Genomic DNA, 19,185 nt, shown 5'->3' with positions numbered 1-19,185 from the left:
TGGTGGTGCATGCCTGTAATCCCAACCACTTGGGAGGCTGAGGGATGAGAATCACTTGAACCCAAGAAGCAGAGATTGCAGTGAGCCGAAATTGAGCCACTGCCTTCTGGCCTGGGCAACAGAGCAAGACTCTGTCTTAAAAAAAAAAAAAAAAGTATGTAGTTGCCAGGGAAATAAGACCAATAAGGGAAAAGTTGATGGGCCAGGTGCGTCCCAGTTACTTAGGAGGCTGAGGCAGGAGAATCACTTGAACCCAGGAGGTAGAGGTTGCAATAAGCCGAGATCGTGCCACTGCACTCCATCCTGGGGGACAGAGTGAGACTCTTGTCTCAAAAAAAAAAAAAAAAAAGGCCAGGCGCGGTGGCTCACGCTTGTAATCCCAGCACTTTGGGAGGCCGAGGCGGGCGGATCACGAGGTCAGGAGATCGAGACCACGGTGAAACCCCGTCTCTACTAAAAATACAAAAAATTAGCCGGGCGTGGTGGTGGGCGCCTGTAGTCCCAGCTACTCGGAGAGGCTGAGGCAGGAGAATGGCGTGAACCCGGGAGGCGGAGCTTGCAGTGAGCCGAGATTGCGCCACTGCACTCCAGCCTGGGCGACAGAGCGAGACTCCGTCTCAAAAAAAAAAAAAAAAAAGAAAAGTTGAAAGACTAAGTTAAAGGACCAAGTCACACAACTACTCAGCAGCTGAAAGCACATTTTAATTCTCATCTCCTAGCTTCAATTCTGGACTCTTTCCAGTACAGTCAGGATTTAAGAAAAGGTAAATTTCTTGGGCTGCAATGGATCGTTGTGGGGACAGAGCCCAAACCACAAGCAAAGATGGACCAAGTGGTGTCACTTCCATCAAGAGGAGTTTCAGTTCGGAAAGCTGAACCCTAGGGGAGCTGAGATAGATGGTGGTGGGGACTGGCTTGTTTTCTTTGTTCCCTTCTTACTCTTCAGTTTGTTCCGGACGTTGTTGGCCCTTTTCTTAATCTCAGTCGTGAGCTGCTCTAGGTCATCCTTGGTTTCTGGGTAAACAAAGGCAGGCAGAATCCGTTAGAAAGGAGAGGACTGATTCCTTTGTGAGCTACAGCAATCATCATTGGAGGAGGGGAGCTTTCTCAGGCATCCACTGCCAGAATGGTATTTATCCCAACGCACTCCCCAGAATCTGTCATTAGAATCACAGAGTGCTTATTTTTTTAAAGGCATTTTCCAGGCACCCCATCTCAGTCTACAGAATAAAAACACCCAGGGTTGGAACCGCAAAATCAGCCCTTTCAACCCTCCTAAGTAATCCTGCGGCACATAAAACTGTGAGAACTCTGCTTTTAGAGGAAAGAGCCTACCATGGGGGCTTCGGTTGAGAAGGTTCTAGGGAGCTTATGGGGAAAAGAGATTTCAACCAAGGCTAATCAACTTAAAATGAGGCAAATATTTATGATATACCTACTACACACATCCTAGGTTGTATGGAGCAAACTAAGTATTGGCTATAACCATTCATTCAAAAGCCATCCTTCAGGCCCTACTACAACTTTGGAACAGAGCTAGAAACTATGGAATCAGAAAGAAGATCTAGATTTTTCCTGCAAGGTGTTTACAGTCTAGTGGGAGACAAGGGAGAAATAAATCAGCAGCTCCAATATGCAGCATGGAGTAAGGTATGAGTTCTGGTCAAGGTGTGCACAGCCTGGAGGGATCTGGAAAAGCTTCTAAAGACGGAGATGAGCAGGATTGAGTCTCAAAGCCTGCGAGTTGGCCAGGTGGAGAAAGAGACTACGAGCAGGAATCTCACGAGAAGAAACAGTAAGTAAAGGGTATGAGTGAACAGGAAATGTCTGGGGAACCAGACAGAGTTGCTCTGGCTGAAGCATGGGAAGCAGGAGGAGGATGGCAGGAGACGGGCTGGCTGGGAAGACAGGAATGTGATCAAGACAATGCCCATATGCTCTGCTAAAGTGTTCCCACTTCAGTCTTTAAGTAATAGGGCCCATGGGAAAAATGAAAGAGTGGAATGACAGGGTCAGGCTTGTTCCCTGTTCTTAAGGAACTGAAAATATAGCCCTAAACCACCCATGTCCAAACCGTGGAACGCACGGATTTTTTTGCTTATCTGTGGTGGCTGATAACAGGAAAATTATGTGCAAACCTTTCTTTTAGCTCATCAGCTATCATTAGTATTAGTGTATTTTATGTATGGCCCAAGACAATTCTTCTTCCATTGTGGCCCAGGGAAGCCAAAAGGTTGGACACTCTTGCAAACAATTAGGGGAGAAAAAGCGTTTGCCTAGGTGGTGGTAACAAACAGGAGTTTAGGGATAGAAGGAATTTCTATGAACTTGAACCATTTTGGAACACCTCATGGAAAGAAAAAATGGACTTGATCTGGTAGGATTCAGAAAGAGGGCTAGGAAAAGCATTTCTGGCTGGGGAAATAGTATACGCAGAGGCTCAGAGGAGGGACAGGGCACAGGGTATGTAAGCAGCAGTGGGAATCGTCGCTAGTCAGGAAGAGGGACTAGCTGGGAAACAGGGAAAGTCTCGCTAAATGGTTGGAGTGGGACTATGAAGAGAAAACCTTGACTGTGGCCAGGCAGTAGGAGCTCAGGTAAGGTAAAGGGGAGGGAAATGAGATAATATGTACACTAGTGCCCTGTAACTTGTACACTTCCCTACTGCTCACGAAGGGCAAGGAAACAAGGCTGGCTCAGCCCCAAGGAAAGGGGGATTGTTGGGTGACTCAGTTCTAAGTAAACACTCACTTGGCTCTGGAATCGGTGCAGAGAGAATGATACTGTAGAGTTTCTTAGCCTCCTCTACATGTTCTGAGATCTTGTCAATGTTAAGCCGAGTTTCCTCAATCTATAATCAGAAAGACAATAACCTTCATCATCAAAGAGGAAGTACAGGTCCATGGCTGAGATAAACGCTTGGCAGAGCTGCTGGTGAAAGCTGCCCATCTTCTGGGTTTGTGGAAGAAGATAATGACTTAAAGTCCTCAGCTGCCCAGTGAGTACCCTTTCCATGGTCAGACAAAGTCATCTCAACAGAACAGTTGTTAAAAATCCGTACTTGTTGCTCCCTGAGAGTAATACATTCACCCACTTTGGATGGACGGATTCAGGCCAAAGTCAAGAAGAGCTAAGAAAAACCATGAAGAATGATCAGAGGGGGAGAATCAGCAGAACTTAGCAGGCAGAGCCTTAAAGCCCAAAAAGTGAGAACAGAAAAGAGTGAGAATGAAGGAGAGGGGAAAAAGGAAGGAAGGAAAAGAAAGAAGTGAAAGGAAAAGAACAAACCTAGAGAGTGAAAAACACAGAATGAGAGGAAGAAAAAGACAGAAACAGATAGGCTGGGCGCGGTGGCTCACACCTGTAATCCCAGCACTTTGGGAGGCCGAGGCGGATGGATCATGAGGTCAGGAGATCAAGCCAATCATGGCTAACACGGTGAAACCCCGTCTCTACTAAAAAATACAAAAAAAAAAAAATTAGCCAGGCATGATGGCAGGCCCCTGTAGCCCCAGCTACTCGGGAGGCTGAGGCAGGAGAATGGCATGAACCCGGGAGGTGGAGCTTGCAGTGAGCCGAGTTCGTGCCACTGCACTCCAGCCTGGGCGACAGAGCGAAACTCTGTCTCAAAAAAAAAAAAAAGGCCGGGTGCGGTGGCTCACGCTTGTAATCCCAGCACTTTGGGAGGCCGAGGCGGGCGGATCACGAGGTTAGGAGATCGAGACCATGGTGAAACCCCGTCTCTACTAAAAATACAAAAAAAAAAAAATTAGCCGGGCATGGTGGCGGGCGCCTGTAGTCCCAGCTACTCAGAGAGGCTGAGGCAGGAGAATGGCGTGAACCCAGGAGGCGGAGCTTGTAGTGAGCCAAGATCGCACCACTGCACTCCAGCCTGGGCGACAGAGCGAGACTCCGTCTCAAAAAAAAAAAAAAAAAAAAAAAACAGAAACAGATAAAGAAGACAAGGAGAGAAAAAAAGAGATACTAGGCAATGAAGGTCTCAGGAGACAGCCCAAGCTTCTCTAGGACATATGTTCTTGTACTAACTGATTTCCGCAGACAATCAGGACCCAGTAGCTCGAGCCACAGCCCATTTCTGCATATTTCTAAGGTTCCTGATTGTACAAGGCTGTGGGTATCATAAAATATTTCCAGCAGCACTTCATTCCCAGGTAGAACGCCACTGCCAGACATTCCTGCATGAGCTTTGACTGCAGCCTCAGCTCCCCCTTCATAGGTGCCTGTGCCACTGGTACCACAGCCCTGCTGCAGTGGAAGCCTATGTACAGGGAGCAGGGCAGGAAGGAGAGACCTCAACACCTGCAGGGTCTATCCGCTTCACTCTCAAAGTGAAGGGCACATCAACATTGCAACAATTAACAAACAGAAATCTTGTAAAATGTCATACAGTAGGATCCTAACATCTGAGATGCAACAAAAATAAAACTCAATGCATATGCAGCTTCCAGTAACCCTCTTTTCCCATGGATACTTCACCTTTTTCAAAACCTGATTATAGCTCTTCATATTCAACAGAAAATAGGAAAGGCCAGGCACAACGGCTCACGCCTGTAATCCCAGCACTTTGAAAGGCCGAGGCAGGCAGATTACTTGAGCCCAGGAGTTCAAGATCAGCCTGGGTAACATGGCAAAACTCCATCGCTACAAAAAATACAAAAAGCAGCCAGGCATTGTGGCATGCCCCTACAGTCCCAGCTACTCAGGGGGCTAAAACGGAGGATCCCTTGAGCCTGGGAGGTTGAGGCCACAGTGAGCCATTATCGTGCCACTGCATTTCCTGCCTGAGCAACAGAGTGAGACTCTTGTCTCAAAAAAAAAAAAAGAGAAAAGAAAAAAGAAAGAAAATAGGAGAAATAATACTTGAGCTCTCTAGTCCTCAAATCAGTACTTTTGCCACTGGAGCACAGGATTTTCCCCTCTATAAATATATTGGCTTAGATGTGCCAGAGTTTGAGAGTAGAGTTGCTTGCTGAAAGATGTAGAATAAAATTACAATGTAATAATATCATGGGAATATACATGTAAATATACATACAGGTAACTACTCAAATATTTGTGAAGCATTTTAAGAGTTTGCAAAACAACCTATAAGATTGGACCAGTACCATTATTCAAATGAGGAAACAAGTTTAAAGAAATTATAGGTCACATAGCTGGTGGTAGAGACAGCATGCAAACAGTGCCCTCCACACTCCAAGTGGGATGCTTTTTTCCATTAGATTGAAGAGTTAACTTTTTAAATTATCTGTACTGTTTAGCAGCACTCCAGCCCTACCCAGCTATAAAAAGGGCCTCTTACAACCTATGAATACTCACTGATACAGTTTGGCTCTGTGTCCCCACCCAAATCTCATCTTGTAGCTCCCATAATCCCCATGTGTTGTGGGAGGGACCCAGTGGGAGACAATTGAATCATGGGAGTGGGTCTTTCCTGTGCTGTTCTCGTGATAGTAAGTCTCACAAGATCTGATGGTTTTAAAAACAGGAGTTTCCCTGCACAAGCTCTCTTTTTGCCTGCTGCCATCCATGTAAGATGTGACTTGTTCCTCCTTGACCTCTGCTGTGACTGTGAGGCTTTCCCAGACACATGGAACTGAAAGTCCATTAAGCCTCTTTCTTTTGTAAATTGCCCAGTCTCAGGTATGTGTTTATCAGCACCATGAAAACAAACTAATACACTCACAGACTCTAGGGGTGTGACCACTTCAGAATCTACTGGCCCCTCTTAGAACTCATGTCATTGCATCACACCATGTTTCCAGTTCCACCACATGACTGTCTTGCCAAAGCAATTACACTGTTTTACAGGATTGAGGGGGGAAGAAAGGCTTTCTAGAAGAAAACACAATAAACATTTTTAAATGAGTTTATCAAATTTTAACAAGCCATGAAGGACTTAGATTTTGCATGTTCAACAGATTGGTTGTCACAGAAATTCTCTCATCTGGAAAATTATTTTATAAACTGAAGAGTATCCTGACCCAAAGTTTAGTCAATGGTAGAAACACAGAAGAGATAGAAGTTCCTAGGATGAGAATGGCAGACCTCAGGCTCAGTGTCACTACAGGCATTTGGAGACTGGATGGCTGATGCTCACCCTGCCCTATGCACAGGAGAACTGGTCCTGGGTGCTCTGTCCGCAACCTGCCTATGGGACTTCCCAGGCCCAGGGAGCACTCCATTCCACCCCACCCATCCTCCACCCACTGTAGCTGGTCTCTTTCCTCCGACTGCATCAACCTCTCTATTTGGAGGCATTTCAGGGAATCTGATTTCACAGCAATTTAAGTCAGTTCACCAAATAATCACAGGACCTTTTTGGGACCTCAGGATGGCAACTGGCCAACCATAGAGCTTTCTTTTTTTGAACTTCGTAGCTTTGCTTTTTCTTAGAAGTACTGGTTTTCCTCAAAGGTGACTTTCTGAGTATTTAATGGTGTGAAATGGCAGCTATATGTGGTTTCCTTTTGTGCATTTGCCACACAATCAAAAAATCATGAGGCAATTGCAGGGAAGGGGTATAGGAAACTGACAAGTGCCCAATCTAAACGTTTAAGGGCTATTGCATGTGTTTGTCTGGGGTTAAGTATACTGACATCTAAAATTACTCTGCATAGTCATATATTTAAGAACTAAAATTGACTAAACATATTCTTGTATCAGAAATGATGCTATGCACTTCACAATACTTCTATGAGGCTATCATCATCTCCTTTTTATACATATAAGAATATCGAGTCTCAAAGAAGTAGAGAAATTTACTCCAGGTTATACTGCAGAAAGAGACAAAACCGAGGTTTGAACTCAGGAATACTAAATCCTGTCTCCTGAACCAGGTAAACGCCTAAGGAAGGCTCCTATACCTTCTCTCCCAAGTTCATGCATATTCAGCCCACATCAGGTTAATGCGCATGTTCAATCCACTGTTTTGGGAGAATGGATCAGTTGCCTTTCACAGAGATCATGATCCTTATTTCTCTGTCTTCTCACCACTGCTCCCTATAGAAAGCTTTTTACAAAATGAGCCCTCAAGAAGTACTGTTGACCAAGGAAACCAATCTAAAAGTGTTTTTTTTTAAATCACCACATAAAATTTACAGCTAATATATTCCCAGTGCCTTCTCATTGCACATTGTTTATTAAATTTTTTTTTTTTTTTTGAGACAAAGCCTTGCTCTGTTGCCCAGGCTGGAGTGCAGTGGCATGATCTTGGCTCACTGCAACCTCCACCTTCCGGGTTCAAGCAATTCTCCTGCCTCAGCCTCCCAAGTAGCTGGAATTACAGGCACCCGACACCACACCAACCTTCTTTTTTTTTTTTTTTTTTTTTTTTTGTATTTTTAGTAGAGACAAGGTTTCACCATGTTGGCCAGGCTGGTCTCGAACTCCTGAGCTCAAGTGATCCGCCCACCTCAGCCTCCCAAAGTGCTAGGATTACAGGTATGAGCCACCAGGCCCAGCCTAAAATGTACTTTTCAATGCTTTGTTAGTAATATGGGAATCCAGATAATATAGGATTTAAGGAATTAAGATCAAACAGACCAGGTTCCAGTTTCTGCTGTATCTCTCTTAGCAGGTTTATGACCTTGAACGCACCCCGTAAGTGTCCCTAAGCACCAGTTCTCTCATCTGTGAAATGAGAATTATCACAATTCCCACTTTAGAGTTTTTGTGAATATTAAATTAGACAATGCATGCCAAATGTTTAACAAAAAATACATGTTCAATAAATGTTAGGTGATGACAATGATAAACACAAAAATGCCAGCAATTACTGCACATTTATCATATGCCAGGTACTATGCAGTGCATTGACAGGCATATCTCATTTAATCCTCATGGCAATCCTGTAAAAAAGTCTTAATAAAACAGTCTGACCTCATCAGTAGCCACCCAAGGAAATCTAAAGTCAACACCCAAGTCAATCACTCTGCATGTTGGGCGTGGCCAAATATAATTACTATATTATACTAATAACTATAATCTAACTAAAAGGAAGGAGTTATTTTCGAGATATGGATGGCCTCTTCCTTCTGGACCTAATTAGCCAGTGGAATCTAATTAAACAAGGAAAAGCAGAGAAAGTACTAGTTTGTGGAACTGGCAGGTTGCATGGGGTAAGATGGAAGGCAAAGCAAAAAAGCTCTGTTTATTCTCCCTAAGAATTAGTCTCTGCCTCTCCTAAACTCCCAGGTACCTTGTACCTCTAGTTGAGCATTAATTGCTGCATATTTACGTATTGAAAACTTATTCCGAGGTGACAAGAGTAATGTGATTTTAACTGTCAAATGATCCCTCCTTTTCACAATTTATACACCTTTACTTCCCCCAAAAATGACAGAATCCCAGTCTTCATATTAGAGCTGCTCAGTCAAGTCCTCTTTAATTTGTTTGCTTCTTTGCTTTAGAAAACAAATGTTGATGAAAAGCAAGGGAAAAGGCCACCTCAGTCAACCAAGCAATGGAAGTCAAGTCCCAAAAGCATTTTATCAAGACCAGGACTAGTGTTTTAATTCTCCTTTTATGAATGAAAATAAAAGAATGAACTCAGAATTATACTGACCAATGAAAACAAGTATTCTGAGACAATAATCTCAAGTAAATTAAGTGTGTTGGGGCTTTGCATCACTCAAACTTTAGTCAGGAAAGTGAAAACCTATCTAGTTATTTTAATCAAAGTAATATAATAAAGGGATTGTTTATGCAGGGATGGAAGCATCAAGAAGCCAAACAGAAGTTTGCTGGGGCACTCTGAAAATTAGCAACAGCAGGTCAGAGGGAAAGAGAAGGAAGACAAGGTTGCCAGAGCCTAAAGCCAGAGCTGTCTGATGGGGGCCAGAGCATGGTGGAGGCGACCAGCAAAACTGGGACCATGGAGGCAGAGTCTATGGAGAAAGAGCTGAGGCCGTGAAGAAGGCATGTCTGAGGTGGAGAGAGAAGGGAGGAAAACCATGGCCTCTTCCCTCCTCCTTGAGTCTTCTGCTAGTACCTCACTGTCTTAATCTGTTCAGGTTCCTGTAAGAAAAATACCATAGCCTCGGTGGCTCACGCTTGTAATCCCAGCACTTTGGGAGGCCGAGGCGGGCGGATCACGAGGTCAGGAGATCGAGACCACGGTGAAACCCCGTCTCTACCAAAAATACAAAAAAATTAGCCGGGCGTGGTGGCGGGCGCCTGTAGTCCCAGCTACTCGGAGAGGCTGAGGCAGGAGAATGGCGTGAACCCGGGAGGCGGAGCTTGCAGTGAGCCGAGATCGCGCCACTGCACTCCAGCCTGGGCGACAGAAAGAGACTCCGTCTCAAAAAAAAAAAAAAGAAAAAAAAAAGAAAAATACCATAGCCTAGGTGGCTTAAACACAGGATATATGTCTCACAGTACTGGCAGCTAGGAAGTCCACTGGCAGATCTGATGTCTGAGGAGGACCCTCTTCCTGGCTTGTAGACAGCTGCCTTCTTCCTGTATCTTCACATGGCTGAGAGAGAGATCATCTTTCTCCCGTCTCTTTTTATAAGGGTACTAATTCGCCCTCGTGACCTAATTACCTCCCAAAAGCCCTACCTCCAAATACCATCACATTGGAGATTAGACTCCAGCATATGAATTTTGAGGGGACACAAACATTCAGTCCATAACACTCTCCTTAGTCAAATATACCAAAAACAATTGACAGGTGAACCTGGGAAATGTAGTTCCCTGTGATACAGAGAAGAGCAGAGGAAGGACAGTAGGGAATGGGCCTCAATGCAAATAGGCAAATGACTGGCAAGACTTCCTGCCTGCCCCATTGGAAGAGCCCAGAAATGCAGAATCTACCAGTTTGCTTGGTAGGTCATTGTCATCCAATATTCTACTTAAAGAATTAAAAAGTATTTAACCTGCTAGATTTAATGTGTGGATTTCCAAGTTGGATTCACTTTGAGGTTCTTAGTTCTAACAAAAATCAAGCCTACCTAGCAAATCCGTATGCTTCAAGACTGGTCACCTCATGTTCCTCCAGCCAGGTATTGTTCCACCCACCCCTCACCCCAGCCAGGCTCTGCTGCACTATGCCCACAATTTATCCACCCTAACTTCTCCCAGAACTGATTCAGACCCCCTCAAGCACTAGGACCACGTGTTGCTCAACTTAGACTACTTGATATTCATCACTGTCAAGCATGTGGGTCACTCAGTAGACATTTGTTGAAGAAATAAATGAATATAAGTAACTGCAGGAGATAAGTATGCTTCTTATATCACTACAAATGGTCTGTTATACTACTACAAATGCATACTTGTTATGGACTGAATGTGCTCTCCCAAAATTAATATGTTGATGCCTAATCCCCAATGTGATGGTACTTGGAGGGAGATGGGACCTTTGGAAGGCATTTAGGTTGTAAGGGTGGAGCCCTCATGACTGTGTCTTGTACACTTATAAGCAGAGGCCAAAGAGCTAGCCTGCTCTTTCCACCATGTAAGGATACAGATACAGGAAGGTGGCAGTCCACAACCCAGAAAAGAGTCCTCACCAGAACCCAATCATGCTGGAATCCTGGTCTCAGACTTTCAGCCTCCAGAACTGTAGGAAACACATTCTTATTGTTTATAAGCCATTCAGTCTATGGTACTTTCTCATAGCAGCCCAAACTAAGAGAGCATTCAAAAAAGTAAACTTTTGGCCAGCGCAGTGGCTCACACCTATAATCCCAACACTTTGGGAGGCCAAGGCGGGTGGATCACCTGAGATCAGGAGTTCAAGACCAGCCTGACCAACGTGGTGAAACCCTGTCTCTACTAAAAATACAAAAATTAGCTGGACATTGTTGTGGATGCCTGTAATCCCAGCTACTTGGGAGGCTGAGGCAGGAAAATCACTTGAACCCAGGAGGCGGAGGTTGCAGTGAGCCGAGATCACACCGTTGCATTCCAGCCTGGGTGACAAGAGCGAAACTCCATCTCAAAAAAAAAAAAAAAAAAAAAAGGAAGGCCGGGCGCGGTGGCTCACGCTTGTAATCCCAGCACTTTGGGAGGCCGAGGCGGGCGGATCACGAGGTCAGGAGATCGAGACCACGGTGAAACCCCGTCTCTACTAAAAATACAAAAAAATTAGCCGGGCGTGGTGGCGGGCGCCTGTAGTCCCAGCTACTCGGAGAGGCTGAGGCAGGAGAATGGCGTGAACCCGGGAGGCGGAGCTTGCAGTGAGCCGAGATTGCGCCACTGCACTCCAGCCTGGGCGACAGAGCAAGACTCCGTCTCAAAAAAAAAAAAAAAAAAAAAAAAAAAAAAAAAAGGAAAAGAAAAGAAAGAAAACTTTCATCCTTATTAATAGAAGTTCCATGTTAGAAAGTGTTGCTGTGAAAAATTAAATGCTAGGATAGCCAAGTTAAGCTGGTTTATTACAAGACTTCTTAGAGCTTTCAATAAGTTAATGTGCATTTTAAGTTTCCAAGAGACGAAAGGAGTAGGAAGCATTTCTCAAACATATTTGATCACAGAAGGCTTTTTGCATCTCACACTGCCATCCGTGACAACGCATTTTGACTGACCCAACAAACAGCCATTCCCTGGCCCCTTCCCTTTCTTTCTTTTTAACAGAAGTCTGACTTTGTTTGGGTAGTGGCGTTGCCAGCCCCAGAGGATGAATCATGATGTGTTTGATGGCAATCCTGGCAATCCTGTCCCTTTGCTGAGTACTCACTTTCCTGGTGTCCCTTCCAGCTAAGGAGGCCCACACCATGTGACCCAGTGCTATCCAGGAGGCCACAGGGGAAGTCAGATGGGAGGATCTGGGCAGTTTTCCTCCCTGATGAAAGGATCTTTGGACTTTTCTAGCTGCACCCTTTCTTAATGCTTGTAATGCTGTCACAGGGTGATGCCAAATAGAGCTCTGACACTGGTGGTTTCAAAACACAGGCAGGTGGGACCTATGTACCACTCTCTTAATCTGGCAGGCTTGTGACTGCTTCAGTAATAGAGCCAAGCAGAAGTGATGTGCTATGTAACTTCTGTAGCTGGAACACTTGCCTTGCATCCCTGAGCTTCTAAGTAACAAGTTCAATAGCCCTACGTGGGCCAGCTATGAGAAGTCCAAGCCACAGAAAGAAGCCAAGTGTAGGTGCTCTGATTGACAGTCTCTGCTGAGCTTTTCCCTTGAGCCACCCCAGTAAAGGCACCAGACAGTAAAATTTAAAAAGCCTCTACAAGATTCTAGCCTGCAGTTGTTCAAGTCTTCCCAATAAAAGCCCCAGAAATTGTAGAGCAGAGATAATCCAGACCCATTTTGCCCTGTTTGAATTCCTAATCCACAGAATCTGTCAGCAAAACAAAACAGTTGTTTTATACCACTAAATATTGGGGCTATACTGTGATATAACAATAGATAATCAGAACAGACTCTCTCTCTCACAATCCTAAGAGAAAAGCCAAGAGGATCACAGCGATGCTGACCTAGAACCCCAAGCTGACCTTTAAACGGCACCGTCACTAACCCCAAACTTCTTCATATGCAAAATAATTACATATCTTTGTTGCTTAAGCCACAGTTAATCAAAAGCATCCCTAAATGATAGGCTACACTGCTGCTCAGGATCACAGATTCAGGTCAAGGCTCCATCACCAGCTTGCTGATCTTTCCATTTCAGGTCTTTCGCACCCTCCACAAACTGCCATCAGAGTGAATTTTCTAAAACACACTCTGAGCCCATCACTTCCTTGTTTAAATCTTCAAAGGTTCCCCATCACTTTGCAGTGGTGCACAGCTGCAGTAGGCAACAGAATTATCTGTAAGAACTTCCTAAAAATCCAAAAGTCTGAGCCATTCCAGTCCCTAAGAATCAGGTATGTGTATGTGCAAAAAAAACTCCCCAGGTGATTCTGATGACGAGTCTAGTTAAGAATCAGGGAAATCTTCCTTCACCTTCCTCACTCCAGGCAGAATTTAACGCCTCCTCTTCTGTGCTCCCATGGTACGTTACTGACACTTTTCTTATCATATAACAACGTTTTAAAAACTTCTATCACCCTTACAGATAAGGAGACAACAGGGGGTGAGAATCCTGTCACACAGAACACTGGATCCCCAGCACCTAACATGCTATCTTGAAGACAGTAAGCACTCAAATACCTTGATGAATAGATAAACGAATACAGAACAATAAACCCCTAATGTTTCTGCCTCCAAAGGCAGGTCTGTTTCCTCTGAACATTACTTTCTGCCAACTGAGCAAACAGACCAAGAAAAATATAGACAACTGCAAATTAGACAAAAATGTGGCGTTTATCATTTACCAGGCTCTGGCTTGATCAGCCAAAGTGGCCTGAAAACCCAAGGGCCAATCTTTTTCTCCAACGATCAAGAAGCTAGAGAAGATACAATGGAATCTGACAGTGCAAATCACATTCTAAAAACACCCTGGTCCTGTGACTTCATGTGCACCTTGCAAATGCCTCTATGACTAAGCTGTGATTCATGCTCTCAGCAAATAACCAAGGGTGACCTGCTGGAACCAGTCCAAACAGTAAGTTTTATCAAGAGTGCTTTCCCAACAAAGTGACTTAGCTATATAACCTGCAGGGTGTAGTGGGCATGCTCACCAGTCACATAGAGGGGGACAATCTCTCATTTCCCCAAATCTCTATTCTCTGAAACATAATTTATCCCAATTTCAAGAGTATGTCTATACCACATTCTATAAAATAAACTTTGTGGTCTACTTAATCACAAGTACATTGGGGGACAGAAGGGTGATGAGAACATATCTACTAGATGTCAGGCACTGTGCTAGGTGCACCCATACCCTTTCTCATCTTATATCCATAAAAACCAACAGGTAATATTCTCCTTTCAGAGAAAATTGTGATTTAGAGTAGTTAACTTTTCCAAAATTGTACCACTGGTAATGGGCAGCGCTGAGATTCAGACCATGTTAGGTGGGGCCAGAGCCTACTTGATCCACTCCCTCTTACTTCTCCCCACTCCCCCAAGGCCTTATCCTCTCTGTGCTCTATCAGATCCAAGAAAAGAGGAAAGTAACGCTGCTGAACCCCATGCTAAGTACTTTCTGAGCAAAAGCTCCTTTAATCTCCACCAAATCTATGACATGAATATTTTTCTCCCCGTTTTACAGATAAAGCCACTGATACTTGGAACAGTTAAGGAATGTGACCAAGATCACAAAGTTAGCGGCAGATATGGAATTTAATTCAAAGATCATGTTCTTTCCACCCCCACATGCTGTCCCTCTTCTCCACTCTAAGTTTCATGGGGTTTTTCCCTAAATGACAGACACACATATAACAAAGAGAAAGAAATAAGCAATGCAGCAGCCCTGAAGGTCTTGTTAAATCTTCAAAGGGCTCTTCAGAAGTAGCCATCACCCATCCAGTGCTTTTCTGCCTGACGATCCTTCCCAGATGTGTGATCTCATACGATCCTCATGGCATCCTTGAAAGGTAAGTACCAACACTCCCAATTTCCAGAGCAGGACGTTAAAGCTCAGAGAGGTTAAGCAACCTGACCAAGGTTACATTGCTACGAAACGCTTGAAAAGTGGACTCAAACCATGTTTTAGAGGCCAAAGCCCACCATCTTCCCACCTAACAAAGAGGGTCCTCTCGGGGACCCTCTGCCTGGCTCAGAAGAAAAAGGAGAACACAGGCATTGGAAAAGATTCCTTATCTTAGGGAAGAAGTTCTTTAATGTATCTGGTTCTCCAAGGCAGACTGAGACAAGCTAGAAAGACTTCAAACATCTCCTTAAGTCCAACCCCATCACAGAGTGAAAGGATATTGTCCTTCCACGATCCACAATTGGAGTGACACTGGACTCACAAAGCCTAAGTGTTGTTTGATCTCACTATGACTCTGATGGACCCACCTGTGAGGAGGGTGGGGATCTGTGGAGAGTTTACAGCCAACTTCCCAATCAGGCCAGCATACACTCAAGTTTATTCTTAATTCCTGTTTATTACTCTAACAGATAAATGGGCACGAACTGTCAAGCCCCACTCCATTCCTTTCAGAAAAAAAAAATGGAGGGTTACTTTTCCACATCCACAGTCTAGAGGATGGGAAGCATCACATGCTCTCTGCAAAAAGAGCATGATACTTCTTGTTTTCTTTCCAGGGGAAATTAAAAACCTAAGAAACCATAGTATGGTGGCAGAAACTTCAACAATAGTGAGCTTTTTGTTTTTGTTTTTTTGAAGTATCATCAATTAAGCACATATGCCAGATGCTACGCTGTGTTACAAACATTATTCCTCCTGGTTTTTTTGTTGTTGTTTGTTTTTGAGATGGAGTCTAGCTCTGTCACCCAGGCTGGAGTGCAGTGGCGCAATCTCGGCTCACTGCAACCTCCGCTTCCTGGGTTCAAGCGATTCTCCTGCCTCAGCCTCTCGAGTAGCTGGGATTCCAGGTGCCCGCCACCACACCCAGCTAATATTTGTATTTTTAGTAGAGATAGGGTTCCATTGTGTTGGCCAGGCTGGTCTCGAACTCTTGACCTTGTGATCCGCCCGCCTCGGCCTCCCAAAGTGCTGGGATTACAAGCATGAGCCACCGCGCCTGGCCTGTCCCTCTTAATCCTTATGCAACTCAATGGGGATTTTTGTTGTTTATTGTTTTTTTCTTTTCTTACCTAAACACTGGATAACCAGTGAATTTTTTTTTTTTTTTTTTTTTTTAGGGGACAAGGTCTCACTCTGTTGCCCAGGCTAGAATGCAGTGGCATGATCACAGCTCACTGCAGCCTCAAACTCCTAGGCTCAGGTGATCCTACCTATGGGAAATTGCATTATCAATCCTAATTTACAGGTAAGGAAGCCTAGACACAGATTGTTAAGGAATGTTCATGAAATCAACAGCTTCTCAGAAGCAGGGTTGAGATTTGGGCCCAAGTGTACCCAGCTCCAAAGCCAGTGTTTTCATCCACGATATACTACTGCCTCTACAAGCTTTCCTCCACCACCTACCTATCATAGCACCATCCCATCAAGGACCTTTAAGATCAGAGTACATGGATCTGTAGACATGAACCCATTTTTGCCCCTGTTGAACTTTTACAAAACTAAACTGGCAGCTTGGTTTCTCAGTTACCACTAGAATTCAGTCAGAGGGACTATAAATTTTTTTTTTTTTATGAGACGAAGTCTCACTCTGTCACCCAGGCTGGAGTGCAGTGGTGCGATCTCGGCTCACTGCAATCTCCACCTCCCGGGTTCAAGTGATTCTTTTGCCTCAGCCTCCCAAGTAGCTGCAATTACAGGTGCACCTGGCTAATTTTTGTATTTTTAGTAGAGGCAGGGTTTTGCCATGTTGGCCAGGTTGGTCTCGAACTCCTGACCTCAAGTGATCCACCTGCCTCGACCTCCCAAAGTGCTGGGCTTACAGGCGTGAGGCACCATGTCTGGCCCCAAAATTTTCAAAACTACACATTTGATGTATCTGAATCACAAGCCTAAAGATGCAATGTTTTATACTCATGGTTGTGATCCTATGGTTGATTCTGTATTTGTTATGTACTTTAAGCAAGAAAGGATATCATTAAAATGTTGTCATACAGTGTAAGACTTTAAAAGCATCCTTCAATTACACATAATTGACCCTCTGCTGACTTTCTTAAGATTTTTAAAAATCCAGATTCAAGTAAATATTGAAAATAATGTTATTTTAATTTCTTTGGCCATCCCACCCTAGTTACCCCATCCTCTGCTACCCTGAAAAATCTAAGGTTTTTTATTCTTACTAAGGAAACAGTGTTTCCTTATGTACACTTAGAAAAAAATACAGGAAGGTTGCCTACCTCAGAAAAGAACTCATCCATAAAAGCCGTGTTGTCGATAGCAATCTCAACCTCATCAGTATCATCATCCTGTGTCAGCTGCTTCTGCAAAAGGCAAAAAAGAGCAGAGTGAGACTAAAAGCACAATAAATGGCTAACATTATTGAATGCTCATGAAGTACTAGGAACTATATTCAGCATTTTACACAAAATTTCCTTTAAAACTCATAACAGCTCTCTGATATATCAAACTCTGGTGTCTCAACATCTGAAATTAAATCCTAGCTCTACCAATTGCTGGGTTTTGTGTGTATGTGTTTTCTTTCAAGGGGTGAGGGGGTGAGGAAGGGAGGAACTGGCAAGTTACCTATCTTGCTGTGCCTAGGTTTCCTTATCTGTTAAATGCTGATAACAACACTACCTGCTTCATAGGATTGTGTAAGGTATAAAAGAGATAATGAATATAGGACGCTTTTGCATGGTGCCTGGTACACTGTAAGTTCAACACATGCTAGGTTTTGTTGCTGTTGGTGGTGGTGGTAGTTACTGTAACTCACTACAGTTGAGGAACCTAAAACTTAGGGAGGTTAGGTAACTTGGCAAAAACCACACAGCTAAAACATGGCAACAGGTAAAATCGAACTTATCTTTTGGATCTGAACCCCAGGGTTGCTAAACCCTTCTCCACGCTGTTCAAACAGGTTCCAGACACAATTCCTACAAAGCATAAGCTTTCAATTTTCACATTAGGAGTAAAGATTTTCCTGTTTTCAGAAACCACCTATCACAAAGGAAACAATGCTATGTCACTCCCTGTCAGAAGCTCCTGTTTATAAGAAAGAGGAAGCTCTCCCCTGGCCCCTAGCCAACTCTGGGGACCCAAGCTTTCTCAATCTCATTCAACTTCCTCTGTAAAAATTCACAAAATGGCCATCTAAAGGAAGTGATTCCATTCCCACCCAGCATAAGGGCCTGAGCTGTTTCTACATTCCTCTTCAATGTTCTTCCCAGACAGCTGCTGCACAGCACATTGCTGATTTCTAAGCACAGAGAACTGACTGTTGTGAAAGGTGGAGGTGAGGCAGGGGATAAACCCCCCATGCCTGCTTCTTCACAAGCTTCAGCAGCCTCTGACCCTCTAAGTCCAAGATACAGCACTCTCGAACACTCAGAACTCCATGGGCAATGAATGTCACCAGAAGCCTCTTTCCTTCACCCACTAGCATCCCCCTGAATCCACAGCAGAAGTTGTTACTCGGAAATCCTATGGCTATTTGGGATTCTCCAGCCATGTGGAGAGTCTCTTGATTGGCTCCCCCAGCATCTCATTCTCTGGCTAGTCTGCAACAATCAGCATCCCCAGCTTAATAGCCACATGCAAGGGAGTTGAATTTGAGGGCACTGCTACCACCTCCCCGATCATCTTCCCCAAACTCAGAACTGACCATGTCCCTCTGCCACATAACATCATCCAATGATAGCTCAGCTCCTAGAATTTAAGGGCCCAGTGCCTAACAGAGCACGTGGGGCCCTTTAAGATCCAGCTCCACCCATACTTCTTCTATGATGCACACTCTAGACCAAGTAAGCACTTGGACACACCATTTCCTGGGCACACCATTCTTTTAGATCACTCTATCACACAGGGTGTCCTCCTGAAAGGCATCGGTCCAACTGACAAAAATTTCCTTAGCTCTTAAAACTCAGCTCGGACAACCTCTGTCTGTATGCCTGACCTGGGTATGGCTCCCGCATGCAAAAGTTAAAATCTCCCTAAGCTCCCACTGCACTTTGCACAAACTTTCGACACCAACCATCACAGCCCTTTACTTACCCCTTTACTCACCTGTCTTTCCCCACCGACTACAAACTCCTGGAGATTCTGTGGGCTGGGGGGTGGGGGGGGGCAGGGGGGGCAAGTTTATTCAGGAGGACTCACTCTGTTGCCCAGGCTGGAATGCAATGGCGCAATTACAGCTCACCCCACCTTCAACCTCCTAGGCCCAGGTGATCCTCCTACCTCAGCCTCCCAAATAGCTAGGACTGCAGGCATGCACCACCAGGCCCAGATAAATTTTTTATTGTTTTGTAGGGACGGGGGTCTCACTAAGTTCCCCAAGCTGATCTCAAAATCCTGGCCTCAAGTAATCCACCTGCCTCAGCTTCCCAACGTGCTGGGATTACAGCTGTGAGCCACTGCACCCAGCTGCAGTGGATACTTGTATGTGTGTCTGTGTCTGCTCGAAACACCTTCCTCTGTGGAGCAACCCCTCACGCCCCCCACATGATTTGGGGGAGTCGATCAACAGTGACCCAAGCTCCCTGAGGAATCTGAATTGTGAAAGGAGTCTGAAGTGAATGGGCCCAAGTTGTCAATGGCTGCCCCCAGAGATGTCCATGAA

General features: G+C 44.6%; 1 protein-coding gene across 18 annotated transcripts in view; it reads right to left on the bottom strand.

Annotated features, from left to right (window-relative positions):
- STX3 (syntaxin 3) overlaps positions 1 to 19,185 on the bottom strand; it is a 59,002-nt gene that overhangs the window by 16,216 nt on the left and 23,601 nt on the right. For 17 of the 18 annotated variants that reach the window (XM_063629872.1, XM_063629856.1, XM_055272139.2 and 14 more), the window contains exons 3-5: positions 16,805 to 16,888; positions 2,752 to 2,851; positions 940 to 1,014 (exon numbers count right to left, since the gene is read on the bottom strand). In XM_063629872.1, the coding sequence (XP_063485942.1) occupies positions 940 to 1,014; positions 2,752 to 2,851; positions 16,805 to 16,888 (259 nt within the window). The remainder of the gene's footprint in view (positions 1 to 939; positions 1,015 to 2,751; positions 2,852 to 16,804; positions 16,889 to 19,185) is intronic. The other variant, XM_063630341.1, reaches the window with a different exon arrangement.

This window comes from Symphalangus syndactylus, chromosome 1 (genome assembly GCF_028878055.3).
Source record: "Symphalangus syndactylus isolate Jambi chromosome 1, NHGRI_mSymSyn1-v2.1_pri, whole genome shotgun sequence".
NCBI lineage: Eukaryota > Metazoa > Chordata > Mammalia > Primates > Hylobatidae > Symphalangus > Symphalangus syndactylus.
This window is presented reverse-complemented; position numbering and strand designations above follow the sequence as displayed.